This window comes from Mastomys coucha, unplaced genomic scaffold (genome assembly GCF_008632895.1).
Source record: "Mastomys coucha isolate ucsf_1 unplaced genomic scaffold, UCSF_Mcou_1 pScaffold23, whole genome shotgun sequence".
NCBI lineage: Eukaryota > Metazoa > Chordata > Mammalia > Rodentia > Muridae > Mastomys > Mastomys coucha.
Window position 1 is genome coordinate 51,144,288 of NW_022196906.1, and position 18,919 is coordinate 51,163,206.

Below are 18,919 nucleotides of genomic sequence, written 5' to 3' on the forward strand. Positions count from 1 at the left end.
TAATATTGTGATTATTCAGTGGCAGAGGCAGACTAGAGCATTTGAGGTTGTAGATCATCACATCAAGGTTCCTAAAAGCACAGGCACCCTTAGTTATCCTTGTTACTCATCTCTGTCCCCCTGTCCTCTAACATAACTTGTAAATAGCTCCCACTTCATGTTCCTCAGCTTTTGCACATGCTGGTTCTTCTGTCTGCACTGCCCTTCTCCTGGGAGACGGTGAGACTCAATGAAGAATTTCAGCTTTCTGATCTACAGATGACATATTCCAAACCACCTGAGGAATCCTCACTAACGGGACCATCTCCTTACCTACAGAATCAGAATTGCTGACAGTGAGCCCTAGGAAACCGTATTTTTAGCAGCAACCCCCACGGTGGTTTCCATGTAGAATTTTTGAGGCCTTTTGACAAAGTAGTTAAAAATTGGGTTTTAAAGTCTGAAGAACTTGGTTTAACTTAGAATTTAGTTGCATACTGCCCATGTTTCTCTAGCCTTGTACATGCCTTTTCTAAGTCTAGTGTCTCTCTGTAAAATAGAAAACAGTTTATTCTTTTTTTTTTTTTCTTTTTTCTTTTTTGGTTTTTCAAGACAGGGTTTCTCTGTATAGCCCCAGGTGTCCTGGAACTCACTCTGAGGAGGGTTTTTTCATCCGTTACTTTTTGCCATTGTTAGAACCAACTACCTAACCAGAAGGAACTTAAGGGGAAAGAGGATTTATTTCGGCTCACAGTTTGAGGCTATGCCAGCCCTTCCTAGCTGGAAGGCATAGCAGTAGGAGTGGCCTGCAGCGGTGGTAGCAGGGCATGATGCTGCCTGCTCGTATCTTGTTAGATTAGCAAGCAGCAAGCACTGAGCAGAAGCAGGGCTGGGCTGTAAACTTCACTGTCTTCCCTGCAATGACCCCCTTCCTCCACTGAAGCCCCACAAAAACTCTACAGCTTCCCAAACATCTCCAATAGCTGGATGAATGCAGCTACCATGTTTGAATGCATGAGCCCATTGGAACATGTCATAGTCAAACCATAATAAAGCCATTGTGAGAGGAAAGGGTTACAGGATATCTGGGCATGGTTGGCAGATACCTGTGGTCCCAGCACTTGAGAAGCTGAGACAGGAAGACCCTGGGTTTCAGCCCAGCCTAGACTCTACAGCTAGACTCTGTCTTTAAAAAAAATAAAAATAAAAAAAACCTACAGGACTTAATATACGCATGATATTATCACACTGAGTTATACAAATAAGCAGTAATTTCAAATTACACAATATAGGAACATTCATGTATCTCTTACCAACCATTACTTTTGACATCTACTGCAAGGACCATGGCTTTTTAATTCTTACATGCTTAGAATCTAGTACAATATATAATAGTGGGCATTGGGTAAAATATTTCGTGACCTTTCAAAACAAAACAAAACCTTTCAAATGCAAAACATTATGATACTTTATGGGCTTACATCTGCATAAGACAAAGCTTTGCCTTCATAGAACTTATAATGCAGTGAGTAAGTCAAAAACATAACTCTTAAACAAGACAGATTATAATGAAGGTTCAAATGGGGGTTGGTCAATACGAAATTAATGATTCTGGTGAAAATCATAGTAGAGGGGCCCAAAAGACTGCAAGCTGGAAGCCACTAGTGTGTTTTTACAATAGTCTAGGTAATTTTGAGTCCACCCACACTGCAACAGGACAAAGGACAAGAAGGGGCATGTGGTTCAGAGCTTCCAAAGGTGTGAACCTTATACAGTAAGTGCTAGGTGTAAGATGGAGGCAGCAGTCATAAACCTCTAGGAAGGACAACCCTAAGAATGGCAGCACCATTCAGTGACAGCCAAGGTAGACAGGCTCAGCAGCTAAACAAAGAGCTTGAGCCTCATAAGAAACGTGAAGCCAGGCTAGCGAGATGACTCAGCCGGTAAGAGCACTAACTGCTCTTCCGAAGGTCCTGATTTCGGATCCCAAGACCATGTGTAATAGTGGGGTTGGACCCAGCAAATTAGAGGGATATGAAATGGGGAGGCAGTGAATGTAGTCAACGTTTAATAAAGTAAGTGTCTTAGTAAAGGAAAAGCAAAACTGATTTCCACACAGTCAGTTACCTTCAGTTCCCATGTTTTGTTCCTCATCCATGTTTTCTCTTATTCTCTCATCTTGGCAGACTCCCACCCAGCAGACCAGACTGTCTGGGTGAGCTGCACATTGGCTGGACTCCAGGCCCTAACTTACTTCCCAGGTCTCTAAATAAAACTAAACATAAGATTAAACTTGAACTAAACCTCTCTGCTATCCAAGTAAAATCTCCATTGCCTGAATCATAGTAGCCACTAGCCGGTCATCCTAATAGACTAAGATTCGTTTTAGAAGGGCCTTTGTCATCTTTACTAAAGCAAACGGAGGCCAAAGAGGATGGCCTGGTTTGGAGAGCCACCAGTTTCATGGCAGACTGACTCCTGACTCGTAAGCAGCACCTCTCCCATTACTGTACTTGAGCTAGTAAGCTGGCCCCTCACCCCTCACTAGTGCCTTTTGCCTAGAAGAGACTGGGTAGATACCTGGTAGGTTATTGCTTGGTCTCATTAAGACTTTCCTTTCATTTATCTCAATGAAATCATCTTTGAACAAATGCTGCCATGAAAGACCATGTGTTAAGTTTAGATTTAGTTACTTTAAAGAAGACGCTTAATGCTTCACATATATAAAAATGCAACTAACTTTCTGAGTGTTTTCCCCCCAAGAAGTTCATAGTTGAGGTGGTGGGTGTCTTCTCTTTTCATAGTACAGGTTTTTGTTCTCAATGCCAGACGATACACAGCTCGAAAGACATGGGGACTTTCCTGCTATCCCAGTGGGGCTACTGACTTTTCCACCTACACCACAGCCTTGTTAAAAGCTTGTAATAAAGTTGGGGGGAATTGTGGAGACCAGCACCTTTTATTGCACTTTTTACTCAAATCCCAATTTGTCTTATTTGGGTAGATGCTGAGAAAGCAAGACACTAAATGAAAAAGCATTACGGGGAATAGCTGTTAGCGGTAGGAATTTACAACAAGCTCATGCTAGCTACACAGGCAGTTAATTACTAGCTTAGTAGTAAGGGAAAATCTAGATGAGAAACCATTCCCACTTTCATAATTCAACACAAATATGTCCAACATTGAAACATAACAGAAAGTGGGTGGCCAGTAGTCAGCTACTCACACATGGCCATTCTAGGTAAGTGGGCACCTCACTTCTTGGCCCGATGCATGCAGAAGTGTTAGAGGCTCAGCTGGAAACTTGCTCAGAAGAAAGAGCTTGGAATCAAAATATATTACCTAATATGAAAAAAGTCAGAGCTTTAACATTGATAAGGTAAGAGAACATATTGGAAATTACGAGTTTGGGTTCACATTAATTGAATTCCTAATCTGGGACCTAAGCTCTAAGTCACAAATCAAATGGTAAAGACTTACACATTGCCTTCTCAAATATCTCTTAGGTTTCAAATGAGTTTCTTAGCCATGTGAACATTCCTTTAGTAATTTAAGCATTAAAATACCCGACCAGCCTGACAAGTCTCATAGCAGATTCCTACAATGTGGAGTCCTCAGCATCTATAGTGTGGAGGCCCGGACAGCTTCATATATTAACATTTCATCTATTTTGAAGGTGGTTGTAACAACCTTGCCTACAGGGGTCAGGTAGGAGATCTTACCTCTGTAACTAGAAGAAAGGGATATTCCTCAGCTGGCTGAGGAATTACTGTCAAGCAGTAACTGACCTATATGTCCTTAGAATCTCAAACACTGGGTATCAGTTTAGAAGTTGAGGTTTTCATTCTGCACACCCCCATTGCAGCTGTGCTTCTGTGTACTGCAACAGAACAGCCCAGATGGGAGAATGCGTGTGATCTTCAGTGTTTCTCATTGTGTCCGTCTACAATTCACTCCCTACAATATCCATCTCACTTAAGGCTCACTGAGGCACTGTAAAACTCATAGTGTGAGAAGGAAATGAGATTCCCTGCTGATAAAGTGGAAGAAGGCTGAAGGCACACTGGGCCCATAATGGAAAAATAAACGCTAATGTAGGCTATTTTTGAAGAGTCCTGCATTTTGTAATTATTACTTTCTTTGGGGAAAAGAATAGAAAATTGAGTAGAATGACGAAGGACCTTGTCGTTCTTTAGTTCTGTTCAGTACAAAGTTGGTGAGCCTCTGGGGCAGACTGGACTCCGCAGACAGCTAGCATTGATCCAGTTTTCCTCAATCATGTAGTCAGGTCAGTCGTGAGCATTGATTACTCAGGTCTGTCTGCTATTGTCCCCTCCCCATTATTTTGCCAACTTCCATCTGTTTCATGAAAGCTGTTCGTGTACTCTAGCTGCTCTGGGCAAATAAACAGTATAACCACACTGGATTCAATGTAGCTTTTTCTTGGTGTTTTGTATAGGTAAGTTGAACATGTTCTGTGTGCCTTGTTCCCTGTTAGTCCCTGAGATACAAGTGTCTGTTCTTAAAGTGAACCAAAAAAAAATGAGCCAACTATAGTGAGAGAGATGTCCAGGTACAGAAGAGGGTTAGAGTGACTAGCACGTTCTCTCTGTCAGAAGTAACTCCTGAGAAAGACTTTGAAAGCAAAGGTTGGAATCCCTTTGACACCTAAGGCATGAAAACAGGACCTCAGACAGAAAGGATACAACGGGAATAGGAGACTGGCCATAGACAGACCACCATGGTAAGAACGAATGGAAAAGGCACAGGAAACACAGCTGTGAAGAGAGACTGTTAGGGTATCTAAGTAGGTAGGTAATAGCAGATTTTTCAAGTTGGCTCTGCTCCCTGTGAAGGTTATTTTTAAGGGAATTCATAGGAGAAGCAAGGAGTCCCATTGGAAAGCCTTTGTGGTAGTCTAGGAAGGCAGTAACAGTAGAGGTGAAGAAAGGACAATTCGAAAGATATCTAGGAATAAAATCAGTAGGAACTGTAAATCAGTTGGATGTAGGGAGTAAAGATGGGAAAGAAATCCAGAGTGAACTTGACACTGGAAAACAGGAAACTAAGCCAGATAATGAAGCCACTCACCAGGAACAGAAAAGGCCAGAGAGTGAAGGTGGAAAGGGCTCAGGTTTGGTTGTACTGAGTATTAGGAATTCATAGGAGAAGGTAACACAAATCATTCAGCCAGTGTTCACAGTGTGAGAGTCAGAGACATAAATGTGTGTTGCGAATGCAGGCATGAGGTGAGCAGCATTCGTAAGGGGGTGCGTGCTGAACAGAATGGCTTGTGAACTCTAGCAGTTCAAGCCACCTTTGGAACAAAGAATCAATAGGCAGTAAGTGACCAGCTCCATATCATACTCATATGACTCCCACCCCAGGTCTCTGACTCTTGCCTTAAACCCAAAAGGCTGGAAGGTCTGCTTTACAGGTAACAGGCAGTGAGGGCATTCTGGAACGGTCAGTAATGATAGGTGTGTGCTGTCTTTTCTCTCCTTCCCAGCTGCTCATACTGTGGCTTCGTAGGCACGGCCCCCCACAGTCTACTTTATAAAAGTTAGCTGTCTGGGTTGACATTCTTATTACAAACATAAATGCTTTATAATGACAAATTTGCCTCAAAGGTATGCAGAGCAGTTGCCATGAGCAACACATAAAATGAGCCCCTGAACTGAAATGAATGTTTGGAATTAAACTTTTCACATTACGTTTGAGGAGCCTTTGTCCAGCTCAGATCCCCTGCTGAGACCAGGCTGTGTGCGTGTTGTGTGTTTGACCTGGGTTTAAGAAGGTCTTGAGAGAGGGTAATTTGACCCTGAATCTGGGTTTGGTTTGTTTGGTTGGTTTTTTTTTCTTTTGTTTTTCCATTTCCCAGCAGATAACTCAGTTAGTGACTAAAGTGTCTCCTCCCTGTATTTGGAAATCTTGTCAGATTGCTTCTGGATGCTGTGGTGGCGAGTGCTGTAGAAGCCTCAGCCACGCTGGCCTGCTTAGTCGATAGCAACAAGAAACTGCTCATCCGTTGCCTGTGTACCCATTTTCCCTTCAAGCCCCTGCTTTTGCACCTGTACGTTATTCATGCTGGGGTCAGGGGTCATGTAGAGATCAGCTAGCTGCCCTTTGTGGTGGTCCCCTGGTCCCTCTGGAGAGTAGGGATCACGCAGGCATGCCCTGTGAGAGGGTGAGCGTGAAACCCCTGAACCCAGGCAGGACTCTTGGCCAGCTTCTGCTCTTTTCATCAAGTGCTCCCTTTACTGAGTGAACTCAGCATCACTAATTCTCATGAATCACAGACAGACAGACAGACAGACAGACAGACAGACAGACAGACAGACAGACAGACCGACTGACCGACCGACCGACCATGGTATCTTTTTCCCACATTCAGCAGCTAGATTTTGTTGTGCTGCAATATGCTCGGCGCTTGGATGCTGATGTTGTAGCTCCCTCTAGTGTCTCTGGAGTGCAGTCCCTCAGTTCTCCTTCGGTTGGAGAGAATGTAGACAAACACAGAATCTGCCAAAATTGGCAGCATTTTAAGAAGGCTTTCCCATAGTTTTCCCATAGTTTTCTCATGTTGGGAATGTGAACTTTTCCTCATTCTGCTATGTTTCTGTTTCAGAGCATGGTGGATGGGACCAGGATCCCTGTGGGAATAGTTCTAATGAGGGCTCCTTGAGATGCCCCTGTTCAGGCCATCTAGCCTTATAAGGAAAGAGTGGGAATTCTGTTCAAAAGAGATAAATGAAAACAAGAAGCTGAAAAGTTTACATTGATCCAAAGTAGAGAAAATATTGGGTAAAAGAATTTAAAAAAAAAACTGGCAGTGAGAACTTTGTCCATTTATTCTGGAAAGAGTGGTTTGTTCTCCAAAATAACTTTTGGGCTAGAAATTTATCATCTGAAGTCAGACCATTTTGAGGTATTTTTCTAATCTAAAGGAGTCAAGTTATTAATATTTGAAAAATGGCTACTATGTAGTACATAGAATAATATAATATTCCTGCCTGAATTAACATCATCGCAGTCTCTATAATAAAGATTTATGAGCTACCTATCATGTGAAATCCTATTATGGAAATCTCCACAAGTCTGGGTTTGGGTTGTAACCGGCTTCACAGTTAAAAACCAATTAAAAGCACAGTGCCTCTCCTCTCTCTTCTGCTCTTTCTTCTCTCGTTTTCATTTGCCCTTAAACCAGATTGACCCATTATTCTTCAGCCTGTCTGTGTAAATACAGAGATAAGGAAGTGCTACCTACTCAGCTTGCTCTCTGGGCAGGCCATTTTCCTTCCAAGCATCCAAAATAGTGGAACAATTTATCACTACTTCTTTGTAAGTCACTCTGATCCTTTATCTCAAGTTGATCTATGAAGCTAAACATAAATTCTAGTTGTACAATCCATGTTCTTATCTACTCCCAAAACTTTGGAAGACTTTATAAAAATATGTATGACCACCTCTGTGTTCATGCAGATAAAATTAAAATATCACAGTTAGGATAGGATATCTCTTCTACATTTGATCTTGAACCACCTAATGGTGAGGGTTTGGTTTTTTTTGTTGTTGTTGTTGTTGTTGTTTTTCAGTGTAACTTCCCATAGTATAAAGTAAAATTTTGCTTAAACCATTTTCTCTTAGAAGTAGGATGGCTTCCTTGGACTAGAACATAATGTTGATGTTGGCATCAATGGTGGTGACCTTAGTTAGCTAGGTGTGGTAGCCACAGGTATATGTAATCCCAGGGCTATGTATAGCTGTATGTAATCTCTAAGGGAGGATTACTTCAAGTTTGAGATCAGCCTGAGCTCCATAGTAAGTTCTAGGCCCGACTGGATCCTTCATAGGACACTATCTCAAAAACAAAAACAAAAAACAAAAACAAGAAAACATTTACTGTTAGCTGTCCTCCCTCGGACCAACAGTCAGCAAGCCCCACTGCTGTGGTAAGTGGCTCTCAGAGCCTAAAGAAGAAGGGAGGGCATGGGCACTTGCACATATCCTACAAACAGGTTTGGTTTGGTTTGATTTGGTTTTTTGCCTTGTCTTCTTTGAAAAAATACACAAAGGCTCTGTAAGAGTGCATCCTTTTTAACATTTCCAAGTGGCCTGACTGGCTATCAGCATTTGTGTATCTCAGTCATGTGTAGACTTCCTCAGTATACTTGATCCCATCTCATCTGTCCAGCTGCCTGTGAGGTAAGGTTTCCATATTCTTTCTGTTGTCTGCTTTATGAGGTAGGCTGAGACCCAGAGGAATTGAGTGAGCATGCCCAAAGATACTCAGCTATTGGCAAGGCTAAATCCTGGGCCTAAGTCCTTGGGAGTGTCCTTTCTGTAACATGTCAACTGAGTTTAATTTTCAGTCTCATTCAACCAAGCTCAATGATATTTGATAGACGTTTCAAAGACTGAGGAGTTGGGACCCTGGAACCTCCATTTCAGCGGGCAATATGATATTGAGCAAATTATAAACTGCCAATGAGTTTAATGGCACCATGTGCCAGATCCAACCCCCATACAACTAAATTATGGCTTGTATAGGATTTTAAATACCCGGTGACACATAAATATGAAGTATTGCCATCGGTGCATTATAGAAGGAACTCCTGTGATTGATGAGAATACAGGGTATAGTGCACTGCATGTGCTCCAGACTTTAAGGGCTTTCCAAAGATAGTATTTTCTGAAAGATGGATGTTTGAACTTGAACTCTGCCTGAGGACATCTATTTCAAGAAGAGAAGTTTGCTTTAAAAATAAATATAAAGCATTTTTCAAACTGATTAGGTAAGTATGTGGCAGAAGACTTGAGAGAGCTTGTTTTCAGATGTCTCAGTACATACATGTGGACTTATTTCCATGCATGGACAGTGCTATCAAGCCTCTAATTGTAATAAGCATAGCTATGAGAGAGAGAGAGAGATGCTCTTTTCCTCCCAAGACCCCCAGACCTTTTTTCTTTCATTTTTAATATCTTTACGAATAAACGTCAGTGCATGCCGCTTCTCCAAGCTGGAGATCCATCTGCATCTCCCAAGAGAATTGCAGTTTTCTTTTTAAGTAAAATGAATAAAATACAATTTTTTTTAAACTTGCTCTTTTCCATATCACTGTAACAAGCAGGCAGCATCCATATCCCCAAGAGCACATGTTCCTGGAGTCCGTGGTGCCTGAGGTGTGCGGTGTTCCTGCTGAGTAGGCCGTGCTGGTCTGTGAACTAGAGGTGGACTGCATCTGCACTGTCTGTACCTCCAGACCCCTCTGGGGTGATCTCACGTGTGTATGGCTTTTATGTTCCCTCGAATCACACCCGCTTTGCAGAGACTTCCTTCTGGAAGGTCTTAGTGCCTGATGTTGGTATGAGGCCTGTTAAAAGTAAGCATTCGTAATGGAGATGGATGGCCTAACACAAGACCTTGGCTTCAATCCTTAGTACCACACCAAGGGGCACAGGGGACACCATGAGAAAGAATGCCAGGCTAGCCCTACAGAAGGAAGAGAAAATTTACTTTGCTAGTTGTGTTGTCTTCTAGATAGTCAAAAGGTAGAGCTAAGCCAGCTTTGGCATTACAACACACTCGACTCTGCAAACTGCTAACATTTATCTGGATATTTATCCTTTCTTATTTAGAAAAACATAAACTGGACATGCAATCTTCTTGGTGGTAAAACATTCAAAATCCTTCCTTCTGGCTCTTTGAAATTAAATAGTCTTATTATCTATAATCATCCTACTGTACAAAACATTCATGCCTCCAACCTATTGTTTGCACCTGCCGCTCAGCTATCCCAGCCTTCTATGAGACCATTCTTTGGGATCCATCCGCATCTGACTGAGATTGTACTGTTGTTTGTATGAGCCTGGTTTATTTCACTTAGCAAGTGATCTCCACTTCCTTCTATGTCATCACAAAACACTGTTGTTATTTTTTATGTATATGTACCATACTTTATTTATCCAGTCAGCAGTTATTATAACTTCCATTTCTTTTTTTACTTTTTCTTTTTTCTTTTTTTTATATGTATTTATTTATTATATGTAAGTACATCGTAGCTGTCTCCAGACACACCAGAAGAGGGCATCAGATCTTATTACAGGTGGTTGTGAACCATCATGTGGTTGCTGGGATTTGAACTCAGGACCTTCAGAAGAGCAGTCGGTGCTCTTAACCACTGAGCCATCTCTCCAGCCCCATAACTTCCATTTCTTGCCTATCACTAGTAAACGTTGGAATACAGATGTTCCTTCGACAGCCCGTGACTACACAGTGAACTTTTGAGATCATATGGTAGCTCTGTTTCTCATTCTTTGAGGCTCCTCTCTGACTGTTCTCCTTTCTGTTCTCACCAGCAATGTGCACAAGGTTCATTTTTTCCACACTTTTCACCAGTGCTTTTCTTTCTTAACAGCTTTGCTTTTTTTTTATGATTTATTTTTGCTACTTTTTAATTATGCATATGTGGGGGAAGGTGTATATCTGAGGGCAAGCACCCTAAAAGCCCAGCGTCATCTGCTCCTCATAGAGCTGGAGTTACCTGTGGTTGTGGTCTTCATGGCATGGGTGCTGGGAACTGAACTCAGGTCCTGCACAGTATTCCTAACTGATGAGCAATCTCTTCAGCCCCAGGAACAGCCATTCTAATGGAAGTGAGGTATACGGTTTTGATTGGCCTTTGCGTGCGTGTGTGTGTGTGTGTGTGTGTGTGTGTGTGTGTGTGTGTGTCTATGAGTGTAGTTCGTGGGGTGTGTATATGTGTGTGTGTGTGTTCCATTGTATGTCTTGTGCTAATTACTTTGAATTATTTGAGTTTTAGTGATTTTTTTGTTGTTGTTAGTGTTTTTTGGTTGGTTGGTGGGTTAGTGTTTTTTATTTTGAACTTCTTATACATTCTGAATATTAGCCCCTTATCAATGTGTAGTTTCAAATGTATCTCCCATTGTTATGTCTTCAGTCTGCTTTCTTTGTGATACAGAAGTTTTATAGTTTGATGTAGTCTCTTATGTCTATTTGTGCTTTGATTGCTTATCCCTTTGGAATCTTGTACACAAATTTCTTTCCTGTTCCAACATCCTAAACTCTTTTCCCTGTTTCTCCTGCTGGTTTTATAACATCACATTTTGAGGTTAAGTCATTAATTCATCTTGAGTTGACTTTGTAACTGATGAGAACTTAGGGGTCAAGTTTTATTCTTCAGCATGCATACATCCACTTTCCCAGCACCATTAGTTGGAACCTACAGTCTAAGGGGCTCTATGAAAGCCGGAGGTGATGCACATAAGGCACTGAGCACAGATTGGAGGTGATGCACATAAGGCACTGAGCACAGACTAAAGATGGTGCACATAAGGCACTGAGCATAGCCTTGAGAAACAGTTGCGACCAGCAGCAGTCACTCGCATGGGCTGGCTGCCCAGACCCTTTCTGAAGACTTACAGTGTACTGTCTGTTCCTAATGAGTCACCTTGCAGTTAATCATCCTTTGTACTTCATGTGTCTGCTTATGGGAAGTCTAAGTGTACCTCCTGCTCTCTTTCAGATCTGCAAGAGCAAAGCTAAGGAGTCTCAGCAGTATTACCATAGCCTGGCTGTCCGGCAGAGTCTGCCTGTGCATTTTAACATCCAGCAGGATTGTGGCCATTTCCTTGCTGAAGTCCCTAGTCGTCTGCTTCCCTGGGAGGATCCCGATGCTCCTGAGAAAGTGGAGGATGGCCCTGAAGACAGCGAGGAAGAGGTGAAAGCAGAAACTGTGGGGGGAAATCCTGAGCCCTGCTCGGAAACAGAGCTATCCCAGAAGGAGAACCAACGAGTCACAAACAGGAAGCAAAGAAGCCATGTTGTGGTGATCACCAGGGAGGTCCCCCATCTCACTGTGGCTGACTTCGTGCGAGATTCTCTGGCCCATCACGGGAGCAGCCCTGACCTGTATGAGAGGCAAGTGTGCCTGCTGCTCTTACAGCTGTGCTCTGGTCTCGAGCACCTCAAGCCCTACCACGTCACTCACTGCGATCTTCGCCTGGAGAACCTGCTGCTTGTCCAGCACCAACCTGGGGCTGCCCAGGGCCCCTCACCTGCAGACCCCTGCTCCACCTCAGCGTGTCCCACAAGGCTCATTGTGAGTAACTTCTCTCAGGCCAAGCAGAAGAGCCATCTGGTGGACCCTCAGATCCTCCGAGACCAGTCCCGCCTTGCCCCAGAGATCATCACAGCCACCCAGTATAAGAAGTGTGATGAATTCCAGACGGGCATCCTCATCTATGAGATGCTGCACCTGCCCAACCCTTTTGATGAGAACCCGGAGCTGAAGGAGAAGGAGTACACACGCACAGATCTGCCTCGGATCCCTCTCCGCTCCCCGTACTCTTGGGGTCTACAGCAGCTTGCCAGCTGCCTCCTGAACCCCAACCCTTCTGAGCGCATCCTCATTTCAGACGCCAAAGGCATCCTCCAGTGTCTGCTCTGGGGCCCCCGAGAAGATCTCTTCCAAATCTTCACTGCCTCTGCAACCCTTGTACAGAAGAACGCTCTGCTCCAAAACTGGTTAGACATCAAGCGAACCCTGCTGATGATCAAGTTCGCTGAGAAGTCCCTGGACAGAGAAGGGGGCATCAGCCTTGAGGATTGGCTTTGTGCTCAATATCTGGCCTTTGCCACTACAGACTCCCTGAGCTATATTGTAAAAATCCTGCAATACCGTTAATATGGCCCGGGCGTTGCTTTTATTGTTAAATATCTCCACCTTCCTCATGTTGCCCTCATGCCCCTGTCCTGGTATTCCCTCAAGGAAAGGAAAGAAGCCAACTGCCACCCTTGTCCAGGAACATGGGCTCCATTCTGCAAGGTCACCTATAGCTTTCCACAGAGTCGAGTGGCTGAGTGTTTCTTTACTGTACAGCAATTCAACTGCACAAACTTGCAGTCACCTTCCCTTGGAACATTTGTCATCCCAATAGTGTCACAGATGTGGGGTAAAAAATGAAAATGCACATCCGTGAAGGACCGGCTCCCGTGGAATGATCTCAGCAAGCTGCGACCACCTCTTCCATAACTCTGAAACTCGCCTGCGCTAACTAGGCAGCAGTTCAGCTGTCACCCACGAATGCTCTTGCAGCAGATCCCTCTCCCTTTAGGGTGACTGCCTCTTTCCCGGGAGGACATGCCATTATCCTTCTTGGCTCAGTTTTAGTCACCAGGGACTCGCCTTTGTTCTGGCATTCAGTGAAAGGAGGAAAGAGATTCCCAACCGTTGGATTATGGGTCTGTTTCCATTTTTGTTCTTAGCAAAGGTTGGACACTGCATAGAGAGCCACCCAGCAGCAGCAACCCCGCTGCCACTGCTTGACTGTCCTTCACCTTCACCCTGTCCCACCTGCTGAAGTTTGGGTTTATCATCCACTTCTTGCGGCTCATTACAAAGCTGACCAAAGGTGGTGTCACCGATGCCTCAGCAGGATGAAATAGAGTCCAGAGATTATGAATAGTTGGCAGGATATGAAGAAATAATGTCCTTATGTGTGCAATTCTCCAGGGGCCCTCAGGGAACAGACTTTCAAGTACTGTTCTTTGATTACTGTCAGACCTATCCGCATGGCAGCCAGGGCTGGTGGTGCCTGAGTCAGAGTTTCTTCCCCCACAAGCAGTAATTGGCCAGCTTCCTTCCATCAGTAGCCAGTATTAACTAGTCTGCCAAATGCTGTCGGCAACAGCCCTGAGAGAGATGGTTGTCCGTTTGGTGTTACCATCACCTTAGAAAGCAACTCGAAACTGGCTATCAGAATACCTGGAAGGCAAGGGAAATGGGAAAGGCTATAAAGATGGCTGACCTGTTCCTTAGAGCACCAGCCTCTTCCAGAAAGACTGCCTCCCAGAGTGAGTGGCATGTTGCTCCTGAGACTCTGCCATGGGCCTGAGCTCGGCTCACAGGACAGCTGATGGCTGCAGTGGATGACTGAGAGTTGTTCCCCGTGGAGCCTGTGCTCTCCCGTGAATTATGTGCAATTTTTGTATGTATTTTTAAGCTGTATATTACAGTGTTTATGTTGCAACTTTACCTGAGTGAGAACTGCAGAAACCTTCCTGTCTTCCCTTGGCACATATTTGCGGTGAGAGGCGAGTATCCTCTCCACCTGTGTGTGTATGTACGCTCATGCGCTTGTTTTATTCAAAACTGTGAGTCTCTGTTTACTTCAACCTTGAAATCCCAAGAGTCACTTGAATGGTAAGCGTGTATGTGTGTGTAACCATGTTGCACACACACACAGCACGTAACACGTGCTGGAGAGAGGCCTCTGGGGAAGCAACCTGTAGTGGGTGGACAGACCCGTTCTGTGTACCTTGACAGAGAAGACACCCAGCACAGAGTTGTCTTAAAGCCAAGACTGATTGTGCAGTATTATTTGGGTGGCACCTTAGTGGCCTTGGAAACTTCTAGACTTTTAACATTTTTAACAGCCTTTCACGTGATTCACCTTTATCAAAGAGGATCAAAAAGGAGAATGTATTTTATTATCCATTTTAAAAGAGAACGATCCGTGTGAGGCTGCATATGGAGGTTGGCTTTGTGTTCCTGGCTAGTGCTCTAGACTCCCAGGAAAGAGGGCTTGTTTGCCTACAGAATCTTGTGTCTCCTACACAGAATGGCCATGGAGTAGGCAGCCATGAGTCATGGCTGCACCATGCCCAGAAGGCTAGGGTTTGAGTCATCTTACATAGCCCATGTGCACATAACTCCCTACCTAATTCCTAATTATGCACTGAACTGACAACCTAAAGACCACTGGCCATGTCAGCGGACACAGTCCTTCACTGTCCACAGTGCTTGCAGATTGAGACATACCTTCTCCATGTCACGCTCATGGTGCCTTGCCCATGTAAATCTGAATGTTGACTATTTAATGAGGTTACATATTTAATGCAGAATGTTCCCTAGGCTCCTCTGTTTGTTCTGTCTGTAGAAATCTCTCTTTTTTTTTTCTGTTATCTTAGATCCAGCCTTCTTTCACACTATAGTAGAAAAAGAATGAACATTTCCTCTACCAGTGTCTCACTGCACTGGTAAACTGAGCATCTTCTCTCCACATGACTCTCACTATTCTTACGGCCACACTAGCAAAGGACAAAGATCAAAGCCAGCTAACAGGAGAAGGGCCTCTGGCTTTTACGGGAGTTAATTCTGTCTGGGGGATGGCCACAGAATGTGGGCAGGGAAGAAGGTGTCCAGGTTAGGTCAGAGCAGAGACATCTACATTTCTAGGCAAAAAGTCCATCAGGTAATCCTCTGAGCATCTCTCAAAATAATGAAATTCAGTCCATATAACATCATAGATACTGTACATTTCCATTTAGATTCATTCACTAACTGGAAGGAAATCCTCCCCTTTGCAGCCACATGCACACATCTTATATATATACATATATTATGAATTTCGGAGTGTTACTAGTATAGCACTTTTAAGTTTTCACAAGTAACATCTGTATTGACTGGGCTTTTTTTTCTTTTCTGTTAAAGTCTATGCTGTAGATTCTTCCATTTCTGTTGAGAGTTTGAACAACTAAGCCCCACTGGAACGTCTCCTTAAGCCACGTGAACAGTCTGCCAGCACATGTCTGTGCTCGAGAAACAGGACTGACTGTGGCTATAGCAGGCAAGAGCAAGAATCAATGTCCCTCAGAGTGCCTTGTTAGCATAGTAACCTAGCCATGGAGAGAGCAGCCTCCCGTGCCCCAGAGAGCTCTTTGGGAATGCATGCAACCACATAGTGTACAAATGTTCACCATAAAGGACAGCAGCTGATGAGCAAATGAACAATCCAAAAGACATGTGGGGAAGGCCAGGAAGTTCATGAAAATCACCAACCCCAAGGCTGAGTTAGATCGGAAGGTAGACAGATAGCAGTGGGCTTCAGGGATTGTTCTCAGGAGATGGCCTGGATAAGGTCATGGGTGAGTGAGTGCTCCCCTGCAGATGGTGCTGAGGGCCAAGAAGAAAGTGCCTCAATTGCTTGTGAGCGCAGCCTCCCTTGGTCAGGCTAGAGGAGCCAGTTCTGCCTCTGAGCTCAGGGTGTTCATGAAGATGGGAACCTAAAGCTCTGGGAAGACACACTTCTAGGCATAAAGCCTCTGCTATCACAAAATCCCCATACACGATCTTGAAGCCGACTCAGATGTAGGTCACCCAAGCTTTCCAAGTTTGATTTAGCCAGTATTGGAAAATCAGCAGATATCAGCTGGTAACCTGCAGTGAGGATTTCCCATAGCCTTTACCTAGAGTAATCTGAAAAGATACAGGCTAGTCTCAAAAACTGGGATGGACTTAGGAGACTTCACTATATTCTAAGTAATTCTGGGTATATAAAGCATTCACACAGTGGGAAACAGGACAAGAAATCAGCTCTCTGGGCCAGCTCTGGCATGCTTGTCATTCCTTTTGCTAGTGGATAAGGATTGGTATTCTGGTCTAGCCTCATAACTTAACAGGATGGCTGCCCATAAAACTGGGTTATTAGATTTATCTCATTGAAGCTCATTTTCTCAGAGGCCCAGAGTGCTGCGCTGAGAAAAACCCAAGTGCTACCCCTGCTAAAGTGTACACTGAAGTCCCATCTGCTCACACTCACAGCAGTGCACAGGTGGGGGCGCCATGGACCAAAACCAGTACTCTAAGGGAAGTCAGCAGAGCCATAACACAAGATCCTAGATAGGTTATACCAAAGAAACCAAGCCTTCCTCATCCTGATGCTTCTCAGATGATGGGGTGAGCTGTGTCAGATGCCAGAGGAAGGAGCTTTGCAAACATTCCATGTTCAAGGTATTCAGCTGGTAAGTCCATCCCCAAAACAAAACAAAACAAAACACCTCTATTAGTTTCAAGCAGGCCATTTTGTACATCAGAAGAAAAGGTGAAAGGAGTGGCAGCAGCCAGAGCAGACAGCAAAAAGTTGTCTGATATCTGAGAAGGAACTTTTAACCAACCCACTCGTCACCCTGGCTATTGTCCAGACGTTAAGTATGGGAGCACCACATCTGTAATCTCGAAGCTTGGGTTTGCGGTGATTTTTTTTTTTTTTCTTAAAAAGAGGTGCTGTCAAAAGATTTGTTTAAAGAACTCTTGGGAAATTTTCTTAACCCACTGTACCATTTTATGAACCTTCCCACAAAGGTGACTCTCAGCATCACCATCATCTACCGTGTAAGTACCCAGACTGTCCAAGGTGCTATACAGCTGTTACACACCTGCCCCCTGCAGCTGTTTTAAATTAGAGACTTCTGCATCAGCTGCCACTGGACATTTTGCCCACGCACATGGACCACAGAGGTCTGCATTCTGAGCATCCTTTATACATTCCCCCTTCAGGAGCCTCCATGTCTGTCCCTGCTTCCCACCCCATCCCACCCCATGGTTTTTTAAATCAAGAAAGTTTCAGGGAATCAAAAGAGGTTGGGATTTTTTTTAACCCAGCAGAATCGCAGAGTTATATATTTTGCTATGAATATTGTGGTGGTACAGAAAATCCACTTTGCCTGTTGGTTTGTGGCGAGTATGTGTGTCCGCACCCTTGGTACCTTGGATGTTGAGCCAGCACTATGGCTTCAGTGTAGTGTTGTTGAAAGACTAAACCACACAGCTTCAGGAAGCCTATTCAAGTTGTTCCCTCCTTAATGCCCATCCCTTACCAGTTCTGGAGAGTGTTGTGTATAGATACTGGGCCGGGTTTTCTGTACATGACACAGAGGGCATTTTGTTGGGAGGTGGAGGCAGAAGCAAGATGTCACCTGTCTCAGTGAATTGAATCGTAACAGCCCTTATTCTAATATCTCTAATTCTCCATGGCACTGCCCACCATTCTGCTTTGGAAAATCTTGTTTCTCTTCCTTCAGCGCTTTACCCATCTCCTCTCATATTTTACAATTGTATGAATCAATAACAGGTCCCTATGTCACCAGTGGCACCTCCCTTTGGTTTGCTGTGGTACTTTGCTGTGTACTCTGTGGCCTCACGTTACTGTGTAAATAAATTCCGTTTAATATACACTAAAAACCAGACTTGAAGTACATGTTCTTCTAGTGGCTTGTCCATAGAGACATGCTGGCGTGGGTCTAACTGTAGAGGTGGCTCTCTTACTCATTCCCAAGATGGCTTCCTGTCCTTAAAACAGGCAACAGTAGATAGCTTCTGCGCCAGCATGCCCTCTGCCCTCCGGACTCCATTTCTTACTGACAGACTTTTTTCTCTTCAGTGCCTTTGTAATTTGAGCAAAGGAGGGCTCCAAGAGCCAGTGGATAACTTGTCGGGTTTGAAGGGTGAGATCGCCCCCTGGTGTCCAGTCACTGCAGTCTGCCTGGTTAGAGAGGCTTGGCTAGCAGCAGATTTGTCTGACTCCTCCAGTGGAAGTCAGGCTGCAGGGACAAGCCTGTCCTCCATCACCTACAGAATCAGGCCTGTCCTTAAGGCACATTGTCACAGGAGACATCCTTCCAGAGGCAGCCCACAGGTAACAAAGAAGGAGCCCACCTGGTTTAGGCAAAAAGACAGCAGTGAGCAGTGACAGTAACTGCTGCTAATTAACATTGGTCTTAAGTTTTATCCCAGAAAGGTAGCCTCCAGGCTTGGGTTTTATGTTGCTGAGGTATGAACTCCATATGAATGTGCACTATAACTGTGTTTTCCTGCATCCAGGAGGAGGAGTCAACAAACTGACCAGACATTGCCCAGGGACACAGAGAGTGTGGTACAACGATTGGGTTAACTGCCTAACACTAGTTGTGCTATATGAGGAGCCACCCTGAAGACCTAAAAGGATATGGGCTCTGGAGGTGGTAGAAGCCAGTCACAGTTGGCTTAACCTGAGTCCAGGGAGGCAGCGGTCAGCTGGGGGAGGTGGGCCCTTGCCATTAGCATTGCTGCAGACTCGCTTTTCAACCCGTGCTACAGAG

The 18,919-nt window shown here is 44.3% G+C and overlaps 1 protein-coding gene across 6 annotated transcripts in view; it reads left to right on the forward strand.

The window, feature by feature from the left end:
• Peak1 (pseudopodium enriched atypical kinase 1) overlaps nt 1-18,023 on the forward strand; it is a 216,404-nt gene extending 198,381 nt beyond the window's left edge. For all 6 annotated transcript variants that reach the window (XM_031346242.1, XM_031346243.1, XM_031346240.1 and 3 more), the window contains one exon: nt 11,526-18,023. In XM_031346242.1, the coding sequence (XP_031202102.1) occupies nt 11,526-12,686 (1,161 nt within the window). In that variant the 3' untranslated portion in view covers nt 12,687-18,023. The remainder of the gene's footprint in view (nt 1-11,525) is intronic.
• Nucleotides 18,024-18,919: the final 896 nt, after the last annotated feature.